Raw genomic sequence first — 27,650 nt, forward strand, 5'->3', positions numbered from 1 at the left:
AAAGTTTTTCGGTGGCTTAAAACTCAAAGATGAACAAGTTATGGGAGATTAAGTCAAATGAGTTTTTAAATGAATTATTGAAAAATAAGGATTAAATGAATTTAGAAGTCATATTTGACTTGTCAAAGGTATAAGTAAGAAGATATAATTAATAGAAATGGATTACAAACATGTTGGAAATTTCGTAAGATTCTTGGTTTCAAGAATTAAGTTGAGTTATTAAAGAGAATGATGGGTTATATGGATATAAGATGATTTGGATAAGTGTAGTTAAACTTAAAGGACTAAACAGGGGTTATGGTATAAGAATTTAGTAAGTTTGGTAAGATTTTCGGGTAAGAAAAATGAATTATGGGCTATGAGTATCGGTACTACTTTATCCAGTATCGATACTTCAAGTGAAAAAAGTGATATTTGGTGAAGGGGTATCAATACTTCAAGAATTTAGTAAGTTCGGGGGTTTCACAACCGCGTGGGGTTTTGGTCTCTAAGGGAGAGGCGACCGTGTAGAGAATGAGGATGGGAGAGCTTAAACAAAAAGGGTTTTAAATTTTTAGGGTTTTCTAAAAAATTTACGTGAAATAGAAATCAAATAAGGTTATACTTAAAATTTGTTGCGTTTTTAAAACCAAACGCCACAAACATACCAAACTATTGTGGCGATTGTAAAAAAACAACGCTAAATTACTACTTTGTTGCGTGTTTTTTTGAAAAAACATAACTATAGATGAACCCTATTGCAATATTTATGAAAAATACTGCTAAAGTACTACTATGTTGCGGCGTTTTTTTAAAAAATTGCCACTATAGATGAACCCTATTATGAAGTTGGTATAAAAATGCCGCTAAAGTACTACTCTATTACGACGTTTGTTGAAAAAATGCCACCATAGATGAACCCTATTACGGTGTTTGTATAAAAACGCCGCTAAAGTATTACTTTGTTGCAGCGTTTGTTGAAAAAATGCCACTATATATGAATCCTTGTAACCCCCCCAGACCGATGCGGATAGCCCGATCCGATCTGGAGTGTCATATTAGGGCCACCGGAGCGACCCACTGTAAAAATAGCGGAAAATTTAAAACTTTTTATCAAAGTGTAAACTTATAAAATCATTTATCAGTATTCAAAAAATAAAATAGATTTTCAGACTCGTATATAAAACAAAATACAATCCACATGCCCCCTAATCATATGTACCATACTCTAAAAGCAACGCCGGAAGAACTCCCTTACTGATGTTGATAGTTGTACTCGTATAATTCTTTTAACCTACAATGGTGAGTAATAGAGTGAGCTTCGAAAAGCTCAGTAATACAGAACTACCAGATGATGCTACATAACATGCAAATAAATGGGAAGCCATAATTTCCTTATTGAATCAAACGTATACCAGTTGCGGAATAATCTGGGGTTCCATTAGTAGTTCATCGAGTAGAATCCATGAATCTCAGTTTATAAGAAACCTTTCATACAGTCACATTTTCATGAGGTCGAATAGGATATCTAGTGTGTTCCATCAGTATGATAAAATCATAATAGGTACACTAATCAAATGATAGTTTAGTAAAATCCCATAAACCATACTGTAGTGGAGCTTTTTAAACTCGTATTTTAAACCATCTTACAAAGAGTTAACCTAAGGGAACATCTTAGGGCCTGAGAGCCTATCCAAGATAGATTTGGAGGCCGTGGGGCCTATCTAAGAACATATCTTAGGGGCGCAGGGCCTACCTGAGAATAATCTCAGGGCCGCAGAGCCTACCTAAGAGTCACATTAGGTCCATAAAAATTTTCCAGCTTGATCAGAACTGTACTTTACAATTCTGTATCTCTAAGATACAGTGTATACAATGATACAAATCCATAAGCCATCACCGTTAAGTCGGTGCATCCATAAACAGTAACCATAGATTTTAGTGTACCACATGTTAAAACAATAAAACAATTTTTTTCAAAATATAAGGAACACACTAGAGAATCCAAATATTTTCCAGATGTATTTTGTAGTTATCAATATGGATAACATGAACTTGTGCAATTTGATCAGATTCCAGTAATAAGATCTTATTGAAGAGAATCGATTTCTAACCGATCTAATCAAACATTTCAGATTGATACTTTAGAATTCCACTAAGTTTCTATGTGTATCAGGAAAACGTTCAGGAACCTTTATACATAATAATTCTAAATTCAGATTTACTACGAGTGATTCCATTACCCAAACTATCAGGGGTATTCAGGAATATACTTTGAATTCATAGGATTTCAGCCCAATTGAACCAAATGAGGTATTCCGAATCTTTTCCTTCTGCGTTACTTGCGTTTTCAAACATGACCGAAGTGATTTTAGATGAAAATAAAGAATCAAAGATTCAAGTCATTTACAATCTATGACTATCGACCGTATTATCAAACAACTCGAGTTACACAACTCTCAAACTGATGCATGTCAACAAGTCAATTCATTATCCTTCCAGTGTATTCACTCTTTAATACCATAATGCAGATCCATAGATCATCCCCATAATCATCACTGAATAGATCTCCCAACTGTCTTTATTTCATTTCCATGTTTTAACGATATAAGGAAATACAGACGTACTTGATTCATGGTTCATAACCCATAAAGATAATTCATCATGTAAGTTCAACAGTGTTTCTAGACTCATCAAAATCACTTATTTAATCCTCATTCATTAAGGTTATTTAGTTCATTTAACAATCATGTCTATTCTTATTACTTCAGAGTTTTCCAGAGTAATTCAGACATTTCTGAATTCCAAATACATATTGCATTTTCATTCAGTTTAATTTGGTCTTCGTGGTTTATTTGTCGAACAAACGTCCAATTCTTAATACTGAATGCGATCTAGAGTTGAGCTGAGCTGAATACTTCCAAAATTATCATCGAGCTAAAATTGAGTAGACGAACATGCATTCAAGTAATATCTATGTCGTTCAGGTACTGACATATCATTAAAGTTGATCGGCTTACTTAAGCTGTGTTCCATAACTTTTTAAAGGTAGTCCAATACCTATGCTTATTTGGATTCCTTAATTAATCCAAGGCATTTACTTAGAATATGACACAAGGGTATTTTGGAAATTTTGGTGTTCATTTTTATTCTATTTATTTCAGAGCTCGAATATATCCAATCATTCTTGAGCTTGGTGGTATTCTTGGGTAATTTCCATTATAGGGGTATTTTGGTCATTTTACAGATTCAACGTATTTCAATCATTTCCTTCCGTCCGATCTTACTATTAAATTCAATCTTATCATTTATTTCAGTCCTTTCGAACAATTATGACAACAGAACACCCCGACAAATTATTCTTCATGTATTTACTCATAATTCAAATATTTCTAGGTCAAGTGTCTTCTCAGATTTTACAAACAAAAAATCAGGAATTTTCCTGAACTAAGTCAGGATCTTAATAATCAAATCTGTACTTAATCGAGTTAAGTACAAATCCTCAAAGTATTTTCTCTTTCAGGGTTAACTAGGACTATTTTACCTCTCAATGGCATTTTCGTAATTTCTTAACTAGATAATTTCAATATTAGTTCTTAACGAAAATAAGTATAATTTAGAGATCCTATGATCAATTGCTTTACCGAACATTCTCTTATCTTGAAATGATTCCTTAATAGAATTCTAATATCTTGCACAAACCCTCTAGGGGTTAAAAATCGGTTATCCATATTTCGTAAGCAAAATATAGCATTTCTTAAGCACGTCTGTAGTTTTATCATATCAATATATCATTTCAGAGTTATTAATCAACTTCCAGGGACAATTCTTGACATCTTACAACTTAAGGGTATTTTCGTAATTTTACCCTATCAGAGTATTATCATAATTTCCCATCCAAGTTCCTTTAACATTTAACCTTTGATGAAATAAACTATAAGTTATAAATCCATGTTGATTTCTTTATCACTAAGCACAAAACTTGTAATTTAATTCTAACAATCCCTTAATTTCTTATAAAAATCATTCGATCCGAATTCAATTATCGAATTTGTACCACATTCCTATCGAGTATAGAAACTAATTAACTACACAAATGAGACCAACATTATCTTAATCATGCATTTACCAATATTCACATGTTCCATAAAGCATAAAGAGGTAGTAAAGTATTACCTCGATTTCCATGCAATATCGATCGACCATTTAAATTCCATTTGAACGCCCTCGATCTTTAATTCAACTTCCAATATTTTTCCCATGATCCATGCCATAAAAATTACTAACTCGTATCCAAATAATTTCCCTTGCCATAAAAATAACTTATTAGAATCTAAATAATAAAATGGGAACCCATTTGTTAACACTAAAAACTTTAGGAGTCAATATAATTTTTAATTACTAAAATTAGGGACTAAATCAATCTTAATAAAACCATTATGCCATAATCATAACAATATAGAAGCTAAGAGACAAGGTTGAGCTTTTAACACTTGGATGTCTTACCTTGTAATTTCCCCCTTTCTACTTTAATAACAAACCCCCAAATTCACGTGCTGCTCCCTTTTCACTTTCATTTTCAATTCTTTTTTTTCTTTCTTCCTCACATAATCTTTCTTTCCATACTTAGACTTTAAGTCCATTTTCTATTTCTCTTAGATATCTTCATCGAGCTCTGCAAATGAAACAAGGAAGCTTTGTCGGCCGACAATCAAAAGTCGATGACCACCGCGTCGGTTACCGTCTTCAGTCACTGTTCGAGACCCAAATCATACCATCGAAGCCGCCTCATTCTTCTCCTAACGGATCTTACCTCCCTTCACCGAGACTCGCGATGGACGTTTGCAGATACAGTCATGTCCGCCAAAGGCGTAGAGTATGTTGGCAACTCCGGTGAAGTTGATGACTAGCTTTGTTGGACCACTGTGTGTGACGACCTCAGCCTGGCCGTGAATAAGGGCAGCTATGGCCATGTACCAGACCGTATAGGTAATCATTCCAATACCTATAAAAGACCAAATCCGGTAGTTGTGAAATAACGATATGAAAACTGTGGTGGCACATCAAACTCCAAAAATATAGGTCCATGTCCTTTGTCCAATTTATCATTAATATAGAAAATATTGCTTGCACAAGCAATGAGTTGTATGACAGATCCGAATAAGATGAAACTACAATTGAAAGCAAGTCCAGCTGCCTTCCAGTATGGTCCCAGCAACCCCATCAAGCATTTCTAACCACTGGATGACATGTTTTTTTTAAATTAATTCCCATCACTCATAGCTTTGCTTGGATTCATTTGTTCCTTTATTAATGAGTTGGTTTTTTTTCTTTCTTTCCCGTTGGCATGTATTAAAAATAATACCAATGCTTTGGTGGATACAAAAGCTGGCCGAAAGTAAAAGCCTAAAGCAATGGATTCCAACTATGGTGCATTATCCTTACTTAAAAAATATATCTCATATGAGTGGCCCTCAATTGTTTAATAAAATAATAGTATAATACAACAATTATTAGCCAATCACACTTCATATCATTTAACAATAATAAGCTAATGTATTCTAGAAATCTCTTAACTTATAATAATCAAATGAGGGAAAATAATAACTAAAGTCCATGAATTTTCTCCATAATTCTTTTGAATCCAATTCTTTATCATTTCTAAAATTTAGCACCTAAGTTGGGGTGTGACAATCTTATTACGACGTTTGTATTAAAACGCCGCTAAAGTTATCATTTTGTGGCGTTTAAAATGTAAATGTCGCTATATGTTTAAAGTTAATGGCGTTTACTCTCAAAACGCCGCTAAAAACGTCGTTGTAGAACAGTTCTGTTGTAGTGTAATGAACCTTCTAAATATATGAGAAAACTTGAAAATATATATATATATATATCCGTATCTAACATTCACATTTCATAACTGTAGTGAGATTAGGAACAAAGATCACATAGACCGTTAAGGGAAAATTGAGTTTAGGGACAAGAATTCTTCAAGTAGGACTGGAGAAAATTTCCAAACAATTGTTCAGTGTTAGAGAAGAGAAGTTGATTAAGGCTTGCCAGTGCTATTTTGTCAACATCAGGTCCTATAGATAGCATGTTTTTCATCGCCTTCGCAAAGGTGGTCTTTTGCAACGATAGATCCATCAAATATCTTCTCCAAATGGAGAATTTCTCATATACATTAGTAGGTAAGCATATCGATTCGCCCTGTCTTTGTTGTCATACACCATCAGCAGTGATGGTCTCATCTCATGTTGTTAGTGTCGATATTGATGCAGGTTTTGATCCTTCTTGAAAAAAAATAAAGAAAGTGAAAACGTGAAAAATTCATGTAAGAAATTCTATAAAAATCGTCAGTCGACGATTTTGATTTTTTTATTGACGTCTAAATGATACGACGTCTTCTGAGTTGATATTTTGTTAAGATTGATGTTCGGATTACATGCAACCTGAAAAAGAATTCGTGTCGTTTAGGCTTCTTCCCAAAAATACCATGTGAATATGTGACCCGGCTGTCTTTCCTTGCCCTGTTCATTCCACCTATCTTGTTATTTAAAAAAAAACATGTGAAAATTGTATAATTGTCGGTGGCCTGTGAAGTCGACCGGTACTATAACGCATGCAAGTGCACAAGATAAAGCCAACCCGTACTGTCTCTTTCACTACTGAGCACTATTAACGTAACTAATGTCTTCTTGTGGAAAGTCCTTAGAACAATTATTACTATCAGTCCAAAACATAACCATTTCTTTTGCCTGTAAATATATGGCAGACGGCCCTTCAAAATATAAATTAGTTGACCCTTATTCCCATATGTAATGAGGTAAGGGAGAGGTAGATAGTAGGTTGCCCTCAACGTATGATTGAGAGCATCTTCCGTGGGAAACTTTTGAATTATGAATTATCTTTCGTGGGACTCGATCTCACGACTACAAGGTTAAGAGCCTTGTGCTCTACCAACTGAGTTGAACGTGCAATTCAAAATTAGGGGTGCAACACGAGGACTTCCCAGGAGGTTACCCATCCTATTACTACTTTCGCCCAAGCATACTTAACTGTGGAGTTCTGATGGGATCCGGTACATTAGTGCTGGTATGATCGCACCCCATTTATAAATATCTAAATCTAAACAAATCCGGAATATCCTTAAGACCAAATTCATCCTCAATTATAAATACGATTCAAAACTTACTTCTGCACCAGAAGTATAAGAATCTTAGCATTTAAAAAAATGATTATATAACTGATTAAATCAATTAAATTTAAAAAATTAATCGATGCACCGAGTATTCGCTCAGTATAGTTTGAGATTGTCAACCTACTTTAAATATTTTTTTTTATTTGACATCGCTTTGAGTTGTATATAAAATTTAAAGTATTTAATTGATTAAAATTTATAAATATAATGATAATATTCGATTTTCAATATAGAGACAAAACGAAACATGCCAATAATAGATCAATTACGTGGCTCTACTAATGCTCGATTGCCAACCCTACTTGGATGCCTTAATTTGCTTAAAGTTGTCCTTGCTTAAAATTATTTTATCACATCACATACATATCACGTGCCATTCTCATATATATTAATTATTATGTCGTCTTCTTTGATTTTCATCAAATCAATCATTTATTCTTTTATCTTTAATTTGATCCAGGCTTAACTTTTTTTTAAAATAACTAAATCGAAACAGATCGATTTGATACCCATTAAATTTGGGTGAATTGTCTATCCGTATTGGGAGAGACTATGAACAGTGCGCATAAAAGATGATACTGATATTTTTATTTTTTTAATTAATTTTTAATTTTTGAAAGTAAGGTTGAGAAATCATCCATTTACGGAATCGTGGATTCTTTAAACTGAAGTTTACGGTGTTACTAGTGTTTTTATAAAATTAATTATTATTATTTGATCTATTAATCGACTAATTTAAATTAATTCTTCATATACATAATATTATAGGTCTGGTCCTCCTATGCGATCTGTTAATAGTAATTTAAAAAAAATCATTAATTTTATTTTAAAAAATAAAATATTCAAAATTACAATGAAAATTTATTGTCATAAATATGGATTAAACAAATAATTAGGTCATGTCAGTGAGTGTTTGTGTAAATAGTTGAGATTTAAGAATTTGAACTTGTAAGACCAAGTTTGAATTTTACCACCGTCATTCTTGGTGGACAATATATAAATCCTAATTAGATCTTAGTTATGTCCTGGCCGTCAACAGTAGGAGTCACCCCTAACCTAAACTTTATTGTAAAAAAAAATTAGGACATTTACTATAATAATTGTCACAAGAAACTATTCAATCATACAAAGATCATACAAGGAAAATGTTGAAAATTCATAAAAAAAACTCGAACAAAATATATAAATATGAATATATTTGACTGCATCGACAAACGAATTATAGTAGAAGACCAAACTATTGAAAGACCATCTACAATCTCAAATCGAAATTGAGTGTCGTGAGAAAAAATCTCCAAAAACAAATTGTATATCTAAATATAATCTGAGGGTTCAAAGCAGAAAAAACCAACATGATAACAAATTAGTGTCATCGTGATTAGTCATGACGATGTCAAATTCAACCTTAAAAAAATTAAACGAAGAGAGTGATCCAATGATAAATAAAAAAGACCGAATACGTATCAAACGACAGAGAAAAATATATAGTAAAAACAGAGAGAAGTATACTACAAGAATAAAGTTATTAAAAATTAAATAAACAAAGAAAATAATAATATGATATAAAAATATTAAACAAATAAAAAGTACCAACAATCGAGAACCAATTACAAAGAAATTATATGACCAATGATAGATTTTATTTAAAATTCAAAATAACAAAATGGACAAGTTTAGTTCCAACCTTTAAAATATCTAATTCATGTGGTTGCATATTTATTGAGATCTTTAAATTGCAACAAATAAAAGAAAATCGGGCAAAATAGTGACAGATTCATATGATGACAAATTTATTGAGCACTAAAATATCATAATTTGTGTTGGGGGGATAAACACACGCGTTCATCGTCTCCTTATATTAGTGGTTGTTTGACTTTTTATTGTTCATTTATTTATTTTTTGGATTTTTATTGATTTTTATTTTGATAAATATTTATTTTTTAATTTAAAATATGATAAAATCAATTATTAATGTTGTATTTTATTATTATATTTATATTGATTATTATTGTTTATTATTAACAATAGTTTTTATTTTTAACTTATGGAGTGATCTCAGTAGTTAAATAAAATATTTTTTTCTTTGAGGTCCTAAGTTCGAATAATTGCGTATGTAAGATAAGTGCATTGTCAATATTTAAAAAATTATGAATAAATACTATATTGTAATCACATCAAATTATTAAAATAACAATAGTCTTTACTTTTAATTTTTTAGATTTAATCCTATTTAATGGAATAAGTGAATCAGAATTTTATAAAATATATTATATTCTTAGTTATCCAATTATTTGTGTATTTCTTCTTTTAATTTTTTAAATATAAAAAATTAATTTCATCACTAATGTTTTTGACATGGAATATTTTAATCACTTCTAAATTAATTTGTTAATCGAAGTATAATGTGACAGTTTTAAAAATCATATATTTATAAATTTAATATTTATATTTGGTATCAAATTGATTCTATTTAAAAATTTAAAATTAAAACAAAATAAGATTATTGTTAGATTCCTTATGAAAATAAAATTATGAAAATAAGATTATTGGGATGTAACATTAATTAATATATTACTAAAAATATTATAATACCATATTTAGTTTAATTAGTATTGAATATAAGATTATAATGTTTAATTAAACATCCTTCTGATATAATTATCTTATTTTAGGAGTATTGTTTTATAAAGATGACAAAAATTGTCTAATATCGAGATGAAAAGGATTTAAAAAAACGTTATTATAGAAATTATTTTATTACTCCGAAGAAAATATTCCTAAGCAAAACGTGCGTATATAATTTCAAAAGAAATCATTATCCTTAAAAATAGTTTTTTTTGGCGATCTAAATATACCCTTAAAATTTGTTAATTAAAACTACAATGCTGCAAAGAAAGAACGATACATATATACAGATACCACTCACTAATCACCGGAGCTAAACAAACTGAAGTTTTTTATTACAAATGAGAGACTTTACAGATTAATATATTCGTTTTCTTTTGTTGGTTTCTACAATCAATCACTTGTGGTCAGTAAAGTCAATAGAAATACGTACTCAGTCCTAAGCATTGCTTTTGGCTATAAATTTATGGCCGACAGCCCTTCAAAAATACCAAAACCTAAAGAAACCCAATATTTTAGGTGGAGTATTGTGTTGAGTGTTTAGGTAGGAAGATGTCAGGGGAATAATATTTGGATTTCTGGGCAAGTATGTTCGGGATGAGAACCAGGATTGCTTTGGCCGAGAAAGCGGTAAAATACGAGTACAGGGAAGAAGATCTGTCGAACAAGAGTGATCTGCTGTTGGAGATGAATCCGGTTTACCAGAAAGTACCTGTTCTTATCCATAATGGCAAAGGTATCTGTGAATCACTCATTCAGCTCCACTACATCGACGAGGTCTGGAATGATAGAGCTCCTTTGCTCCCTGCTAATACTTACAAAAGGGCTAATGTTAGATTCTGGGCTGATTTTGTCGACAAGAAGGTAACGCCCTCTCTTGTTTTACTTGAACTTGGACTTATTATGATTCATGTTTTTTTGAATGAAATGCTGCAGATATATGACTTGGGTTCAAAATTATGGAAGACAAAGGGAGAAGAACTGGAAGCGGCAAAGAAGGAATTCTTAGAGAACATGAAATTGTTGGAAGGGGAGCTTGGGGACAAGCTTTACTTTGGAGGAAGCACAGGAAAGGATTTTGGGTACATGATATGCTTTGTTACATTTTATAGCTGGTTTTATACCTACGAACAGTTTGGCAACTTCAGCATTGAAGCAAGTGCCCCAAGCTGATTGCATGGGTTAAGAGTGCATGCAAAAGGAGAGTGTTTCCAAGACCCTTCCTGACCCTCAAAAAGTCTATGAATTTGTCCTGGAGTTGCGGAAAAAATATGGGATTGAGTGATTTCAATTCTGGGATTCCAGATTCCAGGCTTTGCTTGTTACTATGATTTTTAAATAAATGGCCATTTAAGTGTGCCTGCATCTTCACTTTTGTTTCGTGTGGTCAATTTATATTTTGTTAATTCCAGTTGGCTGTGTGTATGGGATTGTCGTTTCAGATTTCTGAGTATTTGTTGTATACGTTCTTAATATTTTCTTATCCTTGTTTTGTTAACATGTTTTAAAGTATTTTTCCATATCGATTAATAATATTACATGCATTTACTATAAAAATAAATACTCATGTCGTCAATTACGTTTGTCTAATTATAAATCATGCACATAATAAGCAGGGGTGTTCATATTTCGGTCAAAATTGAATTAATCAATTGAATTAAAAAAATTTCGGTTAATCATTCGGTTAATTTTAGGTTCAGCGGTTAATTATTTTTCCAAACTTCGACTATTGGTTAATTAGGTTCTAAATCGATTAATTAACTAAATTAACCAAAATATTAAATATTTTATATCATATATATATTATTTATATATTACTTAACCTTAGAGGTATTTAAACTTTGGTTTAGACCGAATTAATCAAAAATATGAAATATTTAATACATTATTTATATATTATTTATAATTTCGGTTAAACAACCAAATTAATCGAACTTTATTCAATTTGGTTAAAAAAATTAAAAAATTTTGTTCAATTAATAGTTAAGGAAAATATCGATTAATGAATTTCGAGTAATTTAGTTTGGTCGGTTAATCAAATTAACCGATTGAACACTTTTAATTTTAAGAGAGAAACTTGACCAAGTACTAAGCTATATAAAATGAAGAAATGACCGTCTATATTATATGCGCATTGTCAATAGAAGAAGAAACTACAAATCTCCTTAGGAAGGGAATACCCTAACATCTGTGTCCAGAAACGAGATGATCTCAGCATATGGTGAATCAAACACTAGCAGTTCTTCCTCGATGCTACAACCCATTTGTCAATATTAATCATCATTTAAAACTGTCTATCATTGGTAGTAAGCCTCTCAATAATTATCATATAAACAATAACAACATTCTTTGTTAATGAAGGAAAAATCATAATGAATTGTGCCAGAAAACCTTAGTCTTTCTAAAGATACAAGAACTTGTCCATACTATTCATAAGGAACTTTATATTTTTCAAATATTTTTTATTAATTGAATTATGCAAATATTCATAAGGAACTTTATATTTTTCAAATATTTTTTATTAATTGAATTATGCAAATTTTGTTCTTAACGGTGAAAAATAAATAGTATCTATTCAAAAGAAAATTAAATTTTACTATTATATTTCTTTTAAAAAATACTATTATATATACATTGTACATATCACTGTTATAATTCAACTTTTCTAAAAAAATAAAAAAAATTATCACGAAAATTATTCAATAAATTTATATAATAATGATATTCGATTTTCAATATAGAGACAAAACAAAACATGCCAATAATAGATCAATTACGGGCCTCTAGTCCTACTCGACTGCAACCCTACATGAATGCCTTAATTTGCTTAAAGTTTGTCCCAGCTCCTTGTGTGGTACTCATCAGATTAATAATTTATCAATTATTTAATTAGATCGTACGTATCACGTTTCATTCCCGTATTTATATAATTATTATGTCGCCAAACCTTTCTGCATTATTTATAATGCAGCATTCTCTCTTATAATCATCAAATTAATAATTTATTTTTTTAAATTCATTAAACGATTTTAATGGTTAATAAGAATTTTATTTATCATTAAAGCTCTAAATTTAAACAACTATAATTTATATATTGTTAATGACTAAAAAATATTATAAACAAATCTTTCCCTCTATAATTGTCCCAAATTATTTAAAAAATTACATTCTTTTATCTTTCATGAACCAAAATCTTAATTTTTTATAGGGATAAGAATAGTATTTAAATAAAAGATAATTATACGTTAAGTTTCAAGTTCAAGAAGACGTAAAGCATATGACTATGTAAAGATAAAATAATATATAAGCATCAACAATCATATTCTATCATTCACGTGTATCTGAAAGGAAAATAAGATTACTATATATAAGTACAAACCAAGTTATTTTAATAGTTAAAGGGGGTGATTGTCATCCCTAGAAGTACTGAATTTAAACACGTCGTACGTTAAAGACATTTAGATATTAATTATCAAATAAATTGAAAGTCATTGTCATGCAAATATTATTATGTAATCGCCCTTAAATTAAACAAAAGAAAATCAATATACATAACGTACAAACTACAAAACACATGTATGAACATATTTAATATATAAAATTCTCATTTAATAATTTATGCTATTAAAACATTTTTTAACTTCCGTAAAGTAGGTGGACACAAAATTAAATCCACAAATAATTATTTAAACATAAAGGGTAAGTATAATTATGCATAAAATACACAAATGATCTCCTGATTATAGGATACTGATTTGTTGAGTTTTTCAAGTATTAGAAATTATAAAGTGGTCACCCAACAATTCATATGTTTTAAACTTGTCATTTTTGTTAAAAATTGACGATTGTCTAAACTGAATGTTAACGTATTTACAAAGATGAAAAAACCATTACCAGCCCATGAATGTGAAATGAAGTTGAAAAAATTGCTCTCCAAGTTTCTTGCCAGATATTCTTTCTTAGATTTTTGGAGGTGCTTCAAAATAGTCATTTGCAAGCATGAGTTCAAGCAGATGACTAGGGACTAACAGGTTAACATCTAGTGTGTGTAAGCGCGTGTATGCGTGTGGGTGGGCGGTTGTGTGTGTATTTTTTAATTAAAAATTGTCATCATATTCTACAATTTTTTTTATAAAAAATTTAATTTAATTTTCCCAAATTTAATATTAAGATTTGTCAATGTATAGACATAAAGATAAATTAAATATATTCAAATTAACAAAATTAGTATGTTTTCCAACATCAAAATTTTCTAAACACATTATATAGCATTCTTATTGACCATCACAATTACAATATATTATAACGATCCTTATTTCATATCAAGATCATCTAACATGCTTGAAAAATATTATATATTTATACAAACACATATATCAATTAGGGATAAACATGGGCGGAACAAAATACTGTTTTAGTTGTTTCAACTTGATAATTGAAGATTTATATCATACTCTAACATGCGTCAGTGTTTATTGATGTTCCATTCGTCCTAAATCCACCCAAACTTTTGGGTAAAATATGTTTGGCCAATCACAAATATTTTTCCATTTATTTTTCAACCATATATAGTTGATATATATATATATATTTATTTATTTATTTATTTATTTTCACCTTTTGGGTATTTATTTTCGCAAATACTTTTGGATATAGTTTATATACATGTGTATGTATGGATGTTATAGTAATTATATCTAAAAATATAGAGAAACATTGTAGTAATTATCCAAACTATATCGAGTTAGAGATTTTTTTCATCCTAAACATTACTCTGTTTCAACCTTAACTCTTTCATTCACAAAATCTATTCCAACCCCGAATTATAAAAAAATTGACCATATAAAATCTAATAATTTTTAAATCTATTGAAATAAAATATTTTCACTTTATAAACTGTTCCAAAACATATTTAACATATTCAATCCAAAGGATTGTTTGCATACATTAATCTCATCATCAAATACAAATAAGTATAATATGTACACCCACCTCGATTTCGAGCTATCAGGTATTGAAACAAATTTTCATACATTTCACACATAATTTTTCTTGTTAAATACAATAATTATCAAGTTTCTCTTTGAAAACTCTAAATTATCATGTTAAATACAATAATTTTTGGGTCATTAATATGTTAGTTTATAAGGTTTAACCCCTCAATCTCAATGTTTAAAGGTTTGAGTTCGGATACCAATAATTGTACATGGTATTTAAGAGTACATTGTGAAATGGTTGAGAGTCTTCAGAACCCTAGATTATTGTATTGCAACTTATAAGAGTTAGGAGTTTTGCAACTTATCCTCATGTTGAGAATTTTCACAATGGCAAGAAGCCACTTTGATTTTGTAAAGAGTAATTGATTTGGGACTCCAAAATTCTCCACTTGGACCAATATTATTCTTAATTTTGGGTATGTACTTTGATATATTACATCCAAGGATGGATTCACATATTATTTAAAACAGACAGGTGTTCATATTAAAATTTAACTTTTTTTAGTTATTTATTTATTTTATTAATTGTATTTACCCTGAATTTTATTTGTGTTCATCTCATAAAAAAATTATAAGAACAAATATTTTCCTCCATCATCTTTTACTTAATTTGTATTACATTCAATTCGATTTAGATTCAAACAATACACAGAAACTCATCCTTAAAAATGTTTCTTACTCTATCATTGATAATCCTTCATCGGTTGTCAAGCTCTTGTGTTTAGATATGTAGCAAAGCTTAAGATAAGCTCCTCAATAATATTTTAAATAATAATAAACAAAATCCTAATGTTAGAAATCCAGAGATTAGGTTTATCCCACATCGAGGGGAAAAGACCTCTAGTTTGACATTTATAGATCTATGTTTCTTTTTCCAATTGATTGGATGACATATAATTTGCTTGCGCATGCTACTGTTGTTGCCTGCTTTGTTTTGTGGTTTGTGATATACAAACATGTACTGCGTTTGCTGGAACGGACGCATGTCGTACTTAATCTTTGATGGTATATTATATTTTTATTTTTAAGTCATTAATAATTTTAAAATCATTGTAATTAAGTCCTTACCTCTTCTAAAATTTCTTGGTATAACTATTTTTAGGACACTATCAGTTTTAAAATCAATGGAAATAAACTTTGATCCCAAATTTATCTGGTTTAATTATTTTTCAAGAGCTTTGAATTTTAAAATTAATGAAATTAAACTCTTTATCTCTTAATTTTTGTAGTTTAATTACTTTTTTTACTCTATTTATTTTAAAGTCAAACATCTTTCCCCTCATAATTCAATCTTGACTATGTGTTATATATATATATATATATATATATATATATATATATATATATTTAAGTCATTAATAGTTTTAAAATCATTGTAATTAAGTCCTTACCTCTTCTAAAAAATTTTGGTATAATTATTTTTAGGACACTGTCAGTTTTAAAATTAATGGAAATAACTTTGATCCCAAATTTATCTGGTTTAATTATTTTTAAGACCTTTTAATTTTAAAATTAATGAAATTAAACTCTTAATCTCTTAATTTTTATACTTTAATTACTTTTTTGACTCTATTTATTTTAAAGTCAAACATCTTTCCCCTCTTAATTCAATCCTGACTCTATGAGTTTTTATATATATTTTTTATTTTTAAGTCATTAATAGTTTTAAAATCATTGTAATTATGTCCTTACCTCTTCTAAAAATTTTTGGTATAATTATTTTTAGGACACTATCAGTTTTAAAATTAATGGAAATAACTTTGATCCCAAATTTATCTGGTTTAATTATTTTTAGGACCTTTGAATTTTAAAATTAATGAAATTAAACTCTTTATCTCTTAATTTTTATAGTTTAATTACTTTTTTTACTCTATTTATTTTAAAATTAAACAACTTCCCCTTCATAATTCGATCCTGAATCCGTTCGTATGTGCAACATCCCAAATTACGGGTTAGTGACTAAATCGTAAATTTTCAGAATTTGGTGATAAAAGTAGAATAGTTGAATCGTTCAATGATTTATTTGGAAATATTTCCGGAATGTTATTATTAATTATCAAAGGAATTAAAGGGCAAAATGGTCATTTGACATTAAAGATATTTTTTCCCTTTAATAGAAGATAAAAACGTGGGGAGAGTAAGATAAAAACATTTCATCTTCTTCATCTTCTTATCTTCCCCAACCGTGGAAGCTAGGCAAAGGTGAGTTTTCAATTTTGTTGATTATTTGTTGAATTAAAGGTTGGGCTTTGATCATTAGATGATAAATAAGCTTAAGGAAAACTTAAGTTATCTTAAAATCAAAAGATAAAGGAGTTATGATAGATTAAAGAAAATTGGGTTTTAAGTGAAATTTTGAATAAGAAGGTTTAAATGAATTTGGAGGATGAATTTGACTTGTCATCCATGAGAATAAGAAGTTAGAAGTGTTAGTATTAAGTTTGGATAACATTGAAAATTTGGTATGAAAGGGAATGAAACATGAGTTTAAGTATGTATATTTGAGTTAAGAATATGAAAGGGAATGAAACATGAAGAATTTAAGTTGATATAGTGAATTTTCGTGCTTAAAATGTGATTTCTGGGTTAAGCTTCTGATAATTGTTTTGAAAATTATATTTATGTAGATACAGAGCCTAAACAAATTTCGGAATAATTAAAGGATTAGGATCGAATCAAAGCAAGGCTAAGGTGAGTGCAATTTATTTTGTACTTAGGTTCTTGAACAAACATTGGCTTGCGATGAGCCAATGATGGAGTTACTATGGTAAGAAGTAACTTTTAAAATGTTATGTGATTATATGTGTGTATTAGTATATAAATGGATATATATATATATATATATATATATATATATATTCTTATATGTTAGATGATTTATATGTTTATGTGAAAATACACTAGTGATATATGTGATGTATTGGAAACATATGAGAACAAGCGATGATATGATTTGTATGATGTATGAATTTATGAGTAAAGGCATATATGAATAGAATTTGTATGCATTATATGTTATGTGAACATAAGAGAATAGAGCATGTTATATGATATGAGATTAAGTGATGAAACATAGATGATGATATAAGAATAAAACATGAATCAAAATTTATATATATATTTATGGGAATCCATGCAAAGTGATACGAGCTATGTGACATATGAATATGAATTCATATGAAAAGTGACATGAATTACATGAAAATAAACTACATGATGATATGCACATGTGATATCAGATATATGTTTACACATACATATGTGACAGAAGAGAAGAAATATGTGATTATATGAAATGTGATAAGAGCTATGTGAAAGAACGAGCTATGTGACATATGAATATGAATTCATATGAAAAGTGACATGAATTACATGAAAATAAACTACATGATGATATGCACATGTGATATCAGATATATGTTTACACATACATATAGTATGTGACAGAAGAGAAAGAAATATGTGATTATATGAAATGTGATAAAGAGCTATGTGAAAGAACCAGTGATATGAAATGTATAAATGATAATGCCCATGTTATGTGATATGAGAGCTAATGGTATAGTTGGCATGCCAAGAGTCGAGGGTTATAGTGGTCCTTCGAGACAATACAGTGGTCATTCGGGACAATATAGTGATCCTTCGGGACAAATTTCATATGCCACTCAGTGGGACTTATACGAGCTGTGGTGACAACATTTGTGCACAATCTCAATGTACTCACATACCTTCAGTTCTCAATAGTGTACATGGGCTAACAAAAAAATTAATAAGTGTAATGAATATGATATGTATATGTGAATTGTTATATGGAATTGATCACGGGATTTATGTAATGGTGTATTGCTTGGTTAATGCATGATACGTTATGTATAAGATGGTTAAATTATAGGGATTAATGATAATGAATATGAAATGTTAAACGTGTTGATAAGGATATATGTGGATGTGGGTATATGTTACAGAAATGATATATATTTTTATATGATATGATCGTAATAAATGTTCATGCATTTGATATGAATTATATGATGTTAAGAGTATTTCTTTATGAAATGTTTTATGGTTTCCATTATATGTTTTTATGCCTCACTAAGTCATCGACTTAGCGTACGATTGTTTCACACGTAGGTTTGGAAAGCGAAAAGAGAAGTAAAGAAGAACAAGACATGTCAGTTCTCCTTTCCAAAGATCATATCAGAAAAGAAGTTAATGGTATGTATTTTATAATACTCAGAATGGCTGGCATGTAAACAAAGATTTGAATGCGATATGTTTTAATCGGTTTTGTAAATTCATATGATTGAGTTTTGTAATGTTTTAAATGTGTATATGTAAATGGTAATTTTATACGGATGAAAACTTAGGTTTTTTTTATGAAGTTATACGTATTTTACGGAAGTACTATAGCAGTATTGTAGTAGGGGAATCGGTATTGTTTATTTATGTTAACGATACTGTTCATAATGTGTTTTACTGTTCATAATGTGTTTTACTGTTCATAAATACATTTTTACCTCAAAATTTTATAACAAACACAATTCAACAATATATGATCGTATTTTCTTAATATAAGTTCAAATGTTCTGTTATTTTGAAAGAATAAAGGTTTTGAAATGTCAATGTGACATCTCGGACTCGTATCCGGGTCGGATACGGGTTGGGGTGTTACAGTATGTGTTTATATAGTTTTTTCTTAGATTTCCAATAGTATCGTTATTTTTTAACACCTAATCCTAATCATGCTTCACCAAGATGGGATTTGTTTTCGTTTTAACTATTAATCGTAAAATAATCATTTCATTTGCATCAACTACTGGTTGATCTAATTATGAATCTTGACGTTATTAATGAAAAATTAAATTAGGAAGGATGTCCTCTAATGGACCACCGCCCCCCAATTTTTGTTATTACAAGAAATTTATGGGTAAATCCTAATTTAAAGTTCCTAATTTTAGTATATTTTGACTTTGCTCCCCTCATTTTCTATGGTAATTATACTTTACCTCTCATTATTTATAGTTAATTATATTTTTTCCGTTGGGTTGAAATCCTGACTTTGTCCCTGTATGCAATAAAATTGTCCTCAAAATGAATCTTAATAGATCAATGAGTCAAATACTAATAATTATAAAATTTGTTATTTAATTTGGGTAGGTATAATCGGAATATAGTTCTATTTATCAGTTGGGAATTTGTTTTGAAAGGCCCAATTAAGCTAAAAGAAGCAAACATTCCAAAATCCAACAAAAGTAGAATTGGGCCTGAAAACATTAATTTACTATCTGAATGCCCATACACTGACAAAAGCCTACTGAAAAGTCCAAAGAAGTCAGCTTCTGCCATCGACTTCCATTTCTCAATTTCTTTGTTTTATCATTATAATCTAACTTTGCAATCTTCCCAGACTGCCCAACTGTATTCTCAAACCAAAAGGTAAACAATTTCCTATATTTTCATTCATATTCTTCACTTGTTTCTCCCTGTTTGATCTGTCACTACTTTCTTTTTTCTTCATGTTCTTCAAATCCTTCTTTTTTCTTTGGAACCGAAATTTCCCAGATTTCAAACTCGCCCATCAAATGTTTTATAAGCTCCATTTGCTTGGTTTCTGATATTTTTCATTTTGCTACTTGTAATTTTCCAATCAGATGATGATTGATCGTTATTCTATAGCTTTGTTTCTGGTTTTCTCGTTTCTTGTTGGTGCTTTGGATGCCAGTGCCGGTGATGCTGATCCACTTTACAGGTTTTTCGGTTTTTTATTTTAATTTTTCCTTCATTACCCATATTTCTTTTTCTCCATTTTTTTTTCTGTTAATAGTATTAATGTTGTAATTTTAGCTTATGCTTCATGCAGTTTGTTTATAGTAGGAAAAGGAATTAATTTTCCAATTATCTAGGAGAAATTGCTATTACTTGGTTTTCGTTTCAATAAAAAATAATATACTTAGTTATTGATTTTAGATAAGGATGTTGAAGGATCTTGAGAGTTTATCAAGTGTTATAAAGTTTGGACCTTACAGCGTCTACTGCGAAAGGCATGCATATTACTTTAGATCTTAGATTTAAAGAAGTTATTTCGTTAGAAATAATTGTTATACCATTCATTTGGTTAACTATTAAGAGCATGTCCTTCAATCAGAAATGCAATGGATGCTTTAATGTGATGGGTTTGTGTTGCTACCTTAATAGATAAACTAGGGATTCTCCGCTTACTGTTATATCATTCATTTGGTTAACTAGCAGGGGCATGCCCTTCATATCGATTGTGTAAAATGAAGAATTTCAATTTTTCTTGTTAAAACTTGGGATGTAACAAGGAGCAGCTTTGAGGACACATGGAAAATCTGCATGTACAAATATAGCATCGAATTTGACCGTAAGTTAAAGGTACTTCATGTATGAAGGAGCTCATTAAGGTTGATAATTGATTGCTTGGCATGGCCCTTGGTTAGATCAAGAGTAATTTCCTCTCAAGTCTAGGACAAACTTATTTTGGTCACAACAATTAAAGTTCTTTTAGATTGCAAATGTTTGTGTCAGTGAGTTAAGTCTTCCTTATTTCTTCAATTAGTCCTAATGATTTTAGTGAGAGAAGAATTTTAAGTTACTTTACACATCTTTGTGGTAAAAAAGCAAGCTTTCAGGTGCTTGAAAGCTTACTTAGATTAGATTAGATATTATATTGAACGCCCTAAAGTCCTTAACACAAGGCACTCAAATCTGAGCGCACTAGCTGAGGTGATAAGTTATCAAGGCTAGCACCTCATGGAAACTAGCAACTTTGTTATAGGGTATTTGTTTTTCTGGATAAATTTTTGCAATTTTCTTGATTGATTCCTGGAATAATAACAGATTATAGCAAGAAAAAATACTCAAGTTTGCAGCCAATACAGGAGTAACACACGTTATTTTTGGTCATTTAATTATTGAAACTTGCAGTGTGCTAGGATAAACGTGTTAGGTGATATGACCTCTCAGAACTGTAAGTATTGCTTGTCTATAAATTGCTATGGTGTTACTTTATGTTGATTATTTATGAGCCTCCCTAAGTTTTAAGTCTTTGGTTTTACCGATTTGCTGGGCGTTTATGGAAGTCATCAGCAGTTTGTAGACTCTCTACCTAAAGTCAAAAGGTGTATATCATTGGGAAAGTTAAATTTTGGAGAAGAAATGCCCATATATCACTGGTTTGGGTGGTACTCTAACGGCATTAAGCTTTTACAAAGCTGACTAAAGAAAGAGAGAGAGAACGAACGAAAGAAAGGAAATAAATGATAAAGGAATAAAGTAGATTGATTCACACCTTCATTCTCAGTGTAATTTGAAATGGGGCAAGAGTTTTACTCGTTATAAATTTCAAGGTGCCACATTCTTTCGCTGACTTGAAATTAATTTAATCCTGATTCCTATACCCGCTTTTTTATGAATTGGTTTAGACATTTAAGTAGTCTAAACATGAATTGTTTTTTACTTTAGGGCTTGTGTGGCAGAATGTGAGAAAACTGGATGTGTTGGGGGAAGATGCTTTCCACAGTGCAAGTTTCCTTCTGATATTGTTGCCAATGATAGTCCATGGTATATGCAAGAGCCACTTTACTTGAAGTGGAAACAATGGGATTGCCAAAGTGATTGCCGTTACAATTGCATGGTTGACAGAGAGAAAGAACGGGAAGCAGTTGGCAATGGACCTGTCAAGTATCATGGTAAATGGCCCTTCAAGCGAGTTGTTGGAATTCAGGTTTGCTTCTTTACGTTTACCCTATTAAACATATTTATGGTTTTCATGGAATTTTATGGTCTTCTTTTTGCTGTACCCTTCTTGATCTCACTGTTAATTTGCTCAGGAACTAGCTTCTGTAGCTTTCTCTGCACTCAATCTAGCAATGCATTTTCATGGTTGGCTAACGTTCTCCATACTTCTTTACTATAACTTGCCTTTAAGACAAGGTAAGAAGTTATGCTATGAATTTGCAAGTTTGTGGAACATATATGGACTCTTGGCAATGAACTCATGGCTCTGGAGTGCTGTTTTCCATAGTCGGTAATCATTTTTCCATTCTTCACTTTTTCCACTATTTCCCATGAACTCAAGTTTGATTGGAACTTTGCATCAATAATGTGGGTGATTCTGTTGAGATAGAGGCATTGCTCTGATACATAAAGTAGACGTTATTTTCTGGTTTGTTGATTAAAATCATAAAACCAATGTTACAAGGGGAACTGCAAAAAACTAATCCGGCGAATAATATGCTTCTTGCTCCAGTACTGCCTTAACAAAATCAGATCCTGAAACTGACATGCTAAATAGAACCTAGTTTAGCTTCCCTCTCCTTAATCAGGTCTGTATTCTGTGTTGCAAGTGCTTGGATTCAAGTGTCATGATCAGATGTATAAGACATGGTATGTTTTTAACTTTTAGCGAGGTGTTCCCTATATTTAGAAGATTGTATCCTCATTATGATATCTAGCTTAAGGCATCCAATAATATAGGTGTCTAGGAGAACAGATCAGTAAAGAATAATGTAATTTATCATCATGCCTTGCAGTTGGGGTTGTTTTTTTCAAATGAATGCATTCTCTCTGTTAATTGGCACACATTTGGTTATGTTGCATTTTCATTGATGTTTTGTCTAGATTGCAAAATATTTGGCTTAGTTGGCCTAATCACAAATCACACATACTTAGAAACTCTAAGCTCCTCCTCGTGAGCGACTGCATGTACACCCAAATGGTTGTCTTATTTATGACTCTGGCATGTTTGTTTGAACCACAGTGATGTAGATTTGACAGAAAAATTAGACTACTCATCTGCTGTGGCATTGCTTGGGTACTCTCTTATTCTAGCCATACTTAGATGTTTCAATGTGAGAGTTGAGGCCGCTAGAGTAATGGTCGCTGCTCCATTTCTTGCCTTTGTGACTACCCATATATTGTACCTCAACTTTTATACCTTCGACTACGGTAAGATCTCTGTTCTTTGATAGTTTGTTTCTAATTCTAACATTTGGTTGGTCCAATGGTTAAATGCCCGGTACATGATTTTCGTGCATTAACGGGCAGAATAACATGATATGAAACATTGAACAGGGTGGAACATGAAAGTTTGTGTAGTCATGGGGGTCGCTCAACTTCTAATTTGGGCAATTTGGGCTGGTGTCACGCGCCATCCTAGTCGTTGGAAGTGTTGGGTAGTGGTCATTGGAGGAGGCCTCGCGATGCTTCTGGAGATCTACGATTTTCCTCCATACCAAGGATTCTTTGATGCCCATGCTATATGGCATGCCACTACTATCCCACTTACCTACCTGTGGTGGAGCTTCATTAAGGACGACGCAAAGTTTCGGACTTCCATCCTCCTTCGGAAGGCTGATTAGCCCCTCGTATAAAACTAACATCATTCGGTAGCACCTCTGCCTTTCACAAAGCCTTTTCCCGTCTCGGTTTTTACATATCATATTTCCCTGTTATTTATGATGCTGAAATGGAGAAAATCTACTCACTGTTGGGTTGAAATTTGAAAAAGACCATTTTTGCTGGAATTGCTAAACGGAACATGGATTCTTTTGTAGATTCAAATCGTTGGATTTTGTTAAGTAAGAACTTAACGGTGTTAGTTCGAGTTTAAAAGTATATAATTTCTTCCGTAATCTTCGAAATATGTTCTAATTTACGAGCATTCATGTGGGTAGTCCTGCTGTGGTCCAACAAATACTACGCTTATAGAAAAGTCTTACAGAATAAGAAATTAGGCAAATTCAGTTTATAACATTAAATTAAGGTTTAACTCAAAAGTAGGTGTTTAAATTAAGGCGGGTATCTCTTTCTTTCTCGTCTTCGATTTTCTAAAGAAACAAATAGAAAAACAAAATGAAATTTTTGAAAATGGGTTTGTTTTTAAGAAGCAGAACAATTCTAAACCTCAAACACTTTGAATTCGATAATTTATCTATTTTCATGCATCAATTTCATTCTCTGTCTTTCATTTTCCTTCTGCAAAATCAAAAATCTCAAATTTGTAGAAGTTTGTCAAAAGAATCATTTCGATTGTGAAAATTCATCTTTAACAAAAAAAAATGAATGCCCCAACTCTCAAAAACTCTTTGATTTCGCTTGAAATAACAATTTAGATAAAAAAAATGCAAAATAGATCGTTAAACACTTATTTTAATCCTAACAAACTTTAGACATATAAAATAAATATAATTCAGACACATAACAATAATTCTACTTGACAACACCTTATTCCGCTGATATAAATGTTTTTATTATTTACCAAATTATTAATCATTGATATATGAAGTATTGATTGATAAATGTAGATCGGATTTTACATATGCTCACTATACGGGTAACCTCCCAAATTAATTTGTTCCATTTGTAAATATCAAATTTCGAATTCCTAACTTTATTTATGATATTTAGTGTCTCATCTGATTAGACCAACCGATGGAAAATGTTAGGCGTCATAACTAAATAACCATTTATGATTTCTGCATACCTATGGCCATAAATAACTATATACACATCTAGGGATGGGCATGGGTTGGGTTGGGTCGGGTTTTTGGTCCACCCGACCCAACCCGAAAACAAGAGAGCTGTAGACACCAAATTTCGTCCCATTATAATATTTAATATAAAACATATTATATATATTATATTTGTAATATTATTATTTTTATTAACATATATTATTTTTATTATTTTTTCAGGCCTCACACTCAACAACCCTGATCTAGTGAGATTCAAACCAACGTATTTGAATCCTATTAAAACACTAAAACCGAAGCAATTTGAGTCCAAGTGGGACTCTAAATCTGAGCTAAAAATAGGTTTATTTAGACTATAAATAGACTCAAGCATCAAGAGGAAAAGGGGGGAGAAATCTGGCAGATCCAAGGTGATCAATGCGGGAACCAGATCGGTGCCAAGTACCGGGAAGTCATATGCGACGAGCATGGAATCGACAACACCGGAAAGTATTACGGATACTCCCCCCTTCAGCTTTAGAGAGTCTGTGTGGGGTGTTATTGCTCGTGATCACTTTGGGACAGTCCAACGCATGGCATCCTTTTGGCTTTGGAGATGGAGTGTGATTCTGCAATTTTTGAGAGGATGCAATTAACATTGTTACTCAATTATATTCTGATGCTTTGGATTTTTCAAAGCCCATTCGAAGATCGGCAATAACAAAGCAAAAAAAAGGGAATTGAAGAGAGAAAGAGGGAAAGATGGAACCTATCGTCGCCTTCTTACGGCGGCGGATCTGCCATTCTCGCTCTTCCTGGTCCTGTTGGAGCCACAACAACCAGGACAAAAACGAAAGCAGACTGTCGGCCATTCAAAGCCTTGCTCGAAGAAGCCGAGAACGAGATGATGCATTTAATGACGATGATAGAGCTTGTCAACCCAAATGGTACGAAATGCTCATCGTTCTTACTGTAAAAGGAGTATTCATCAATGCATTCTTTGTTCTTTATTTGTTTTTTGCCAAATTAGCACATAGAATTGTTGGGTATATGGAAAAGGAGTTGTTCACTCATATACAGAGTATTTGAAGGTCATTGAAAGTGGGCTTGTTAAGATTTTCTTGGAGCCCGCGTTTCAAGTATTTTACATATTATTTTAACATTTTTTTCTCTTAATTTATTTATTTATTTATTTGCTCTCTTTAATTTACTTAGTATTTTTTTTAATCTAACATTTTTACTTTCTTTTTTAGGGATAATTTTAACTAATTAAAGGTAAATGATTTGAATCGAGTACTTAAATTTTAATTTTCACGACTAAGACAACCGACAAATTAATTGGTACCGAAAGGGCAGTACAAGGGTGCTAATCCTTCCTTGACTGTAACCGACTCCCGAACCCGACACATTTTTGGTAAAACGCAGATCAGGTAAGATGGTGTCCGATCAGCCTAAATATTTTTTAAAATGATCGGTGGCGACTCTAACCCACTCATTTCAAGTCAAAGCCCAATTATGGGGCTTAACCGAAAGACGGTTGCGACAGCTTGGCGATTCCGCTGGGGACAGATAACTGAGTCAGGCCAGAATTAATTTTTTGGTTGTCTTTTTATGCGAAAATAGTAAATTTTAATTTTAATTTATTTATTCGATTCCAATTATTTACCTTTGATTGTTTTTCAAATAAATAGTTGTACTGACATTTTTTTAATGGTTTCAAATTTTTGAAAAGTTTCTATCTCTGGCTCTATACCCGAGCTCCGAACCTTTTTTTAAGTGGGGGTGAAAGCGACGCATTCGTGAGAATTTATTCTCCGCACATGCCTAGCAAGTAACCTTCGGGATTCATATACCTTATGTCTTCGTGTGAATTTATTCTCCGCATAGACATAAGGGAATGTGTCCTCTCGAGTTTAACTTAGTCCACACAAGCTTGTGATAGGTTTAGGACTAAGGGTCTGGCAAGCCCAAGGGGGCACCAGCAAGGAGAACTCGGGTACTGTTTTTTAGAACCTAAACTGGGAGACTTTGAAGAATTAGAGCTTACCCCAAAACCTCATTTCAAACCCTAGGATACCGGGATTATTTCATGCTTTACTTTTTGTTCAAAGCATGTGAACTAGACAAACATGCGGTTAAGATTTGTTTGAAATTAGCATGCAGGATAGAGATCATGTCCGAGTAGGAATACTAAGCATGTTCGGGTAGATATCATGTGGGGTAGGATTTTTCATTTTATTATTTTGATTTACCTCACTAACTTTTTTATTTTGTTCTCTTTTATTTTGTTTTTATCATTCGCATAATTTAAAAGAGGTGTTGATCCACCAAAAACGTGTTTGTTAAATATGAATAATTTGCATTAATGGACAAAGG

General features: G+C 31.2%; 1 protein-coding gene, 1 non-coding gene and 1 pseudogene across 3 annotated transcripts; 2 read left to right on the top strand and 1 right to left on the bottom strand.

Moving 5' to 3' along the window:
- Nucleotides 1–3,873: 3,873 nt before the first annotated feature.
- On the top strand, nt 3,874–24,323 carry LOC120122978 (post-GPI attachment to proteins factor 3-like). Of its 2 annotated transcripts, XM_039142009.1 has the most exons (7): nt 3,874–3,880; nt 10,667–10,669; nt 20,454–20,551; nt 22,285–22,546; nt 22,653–22,849; nt 23,582–23,769; nt 23,896–24,323. In XM_039142009.1, the coding sequence occupies exons 3-7, from the start codon at nt 20,454–20,456 to the stop codon at nt 24,180–24,182; spliced, it is 1,032 nt and encodes a 343-aa protein (XP_038997940.1). In that variant the 5' UTR covers nt 3,874–3,880; nt 10,667–10,669; the 3' UTR covers nt 24,183–24,323. The 2 variants fall into 2 exon arrangements, with proteins under 2 accessions (XP_038997940.1, XP_038997933.1); XM_039142002.1 differs by lacking the exons at nt 3,874–3,880; nt 10,667–10,669 and adding an exon at nt 20,134–20,238.
- LOC120123683 lies at nt 6,970–7,088 on the bottom strand. Its single transcript, XR_005516209.1, has one exon. It is a non-coding gene; the product is annotated as a 5S ribosomal RNA (ribosomal RNA).
- Nucleotides 10,382–11,265, top strand: LOC120122995 (annotated as a pseudogene).
- Nucleotides 24,324–27,650: the final 3,327 nt, after the last annotated feature.

Source organism: Hibiscus syriacus, unplaced genomic scaffold, assembly GCF_006381635.1.
Source record: "Hibiscus syriacus cultivar Baekdansim isolate YM2019G1 unplaced genomic scaffold, ASM638163v2 tig00001120_pilon, whole genome shotgun sequence".
NCBI lineage: Eukaryota > Viridiplantae > Streptophyta > Magnoliopsida > Malvales > Malvaceae > Hibiscus > Hibiscus syriacus.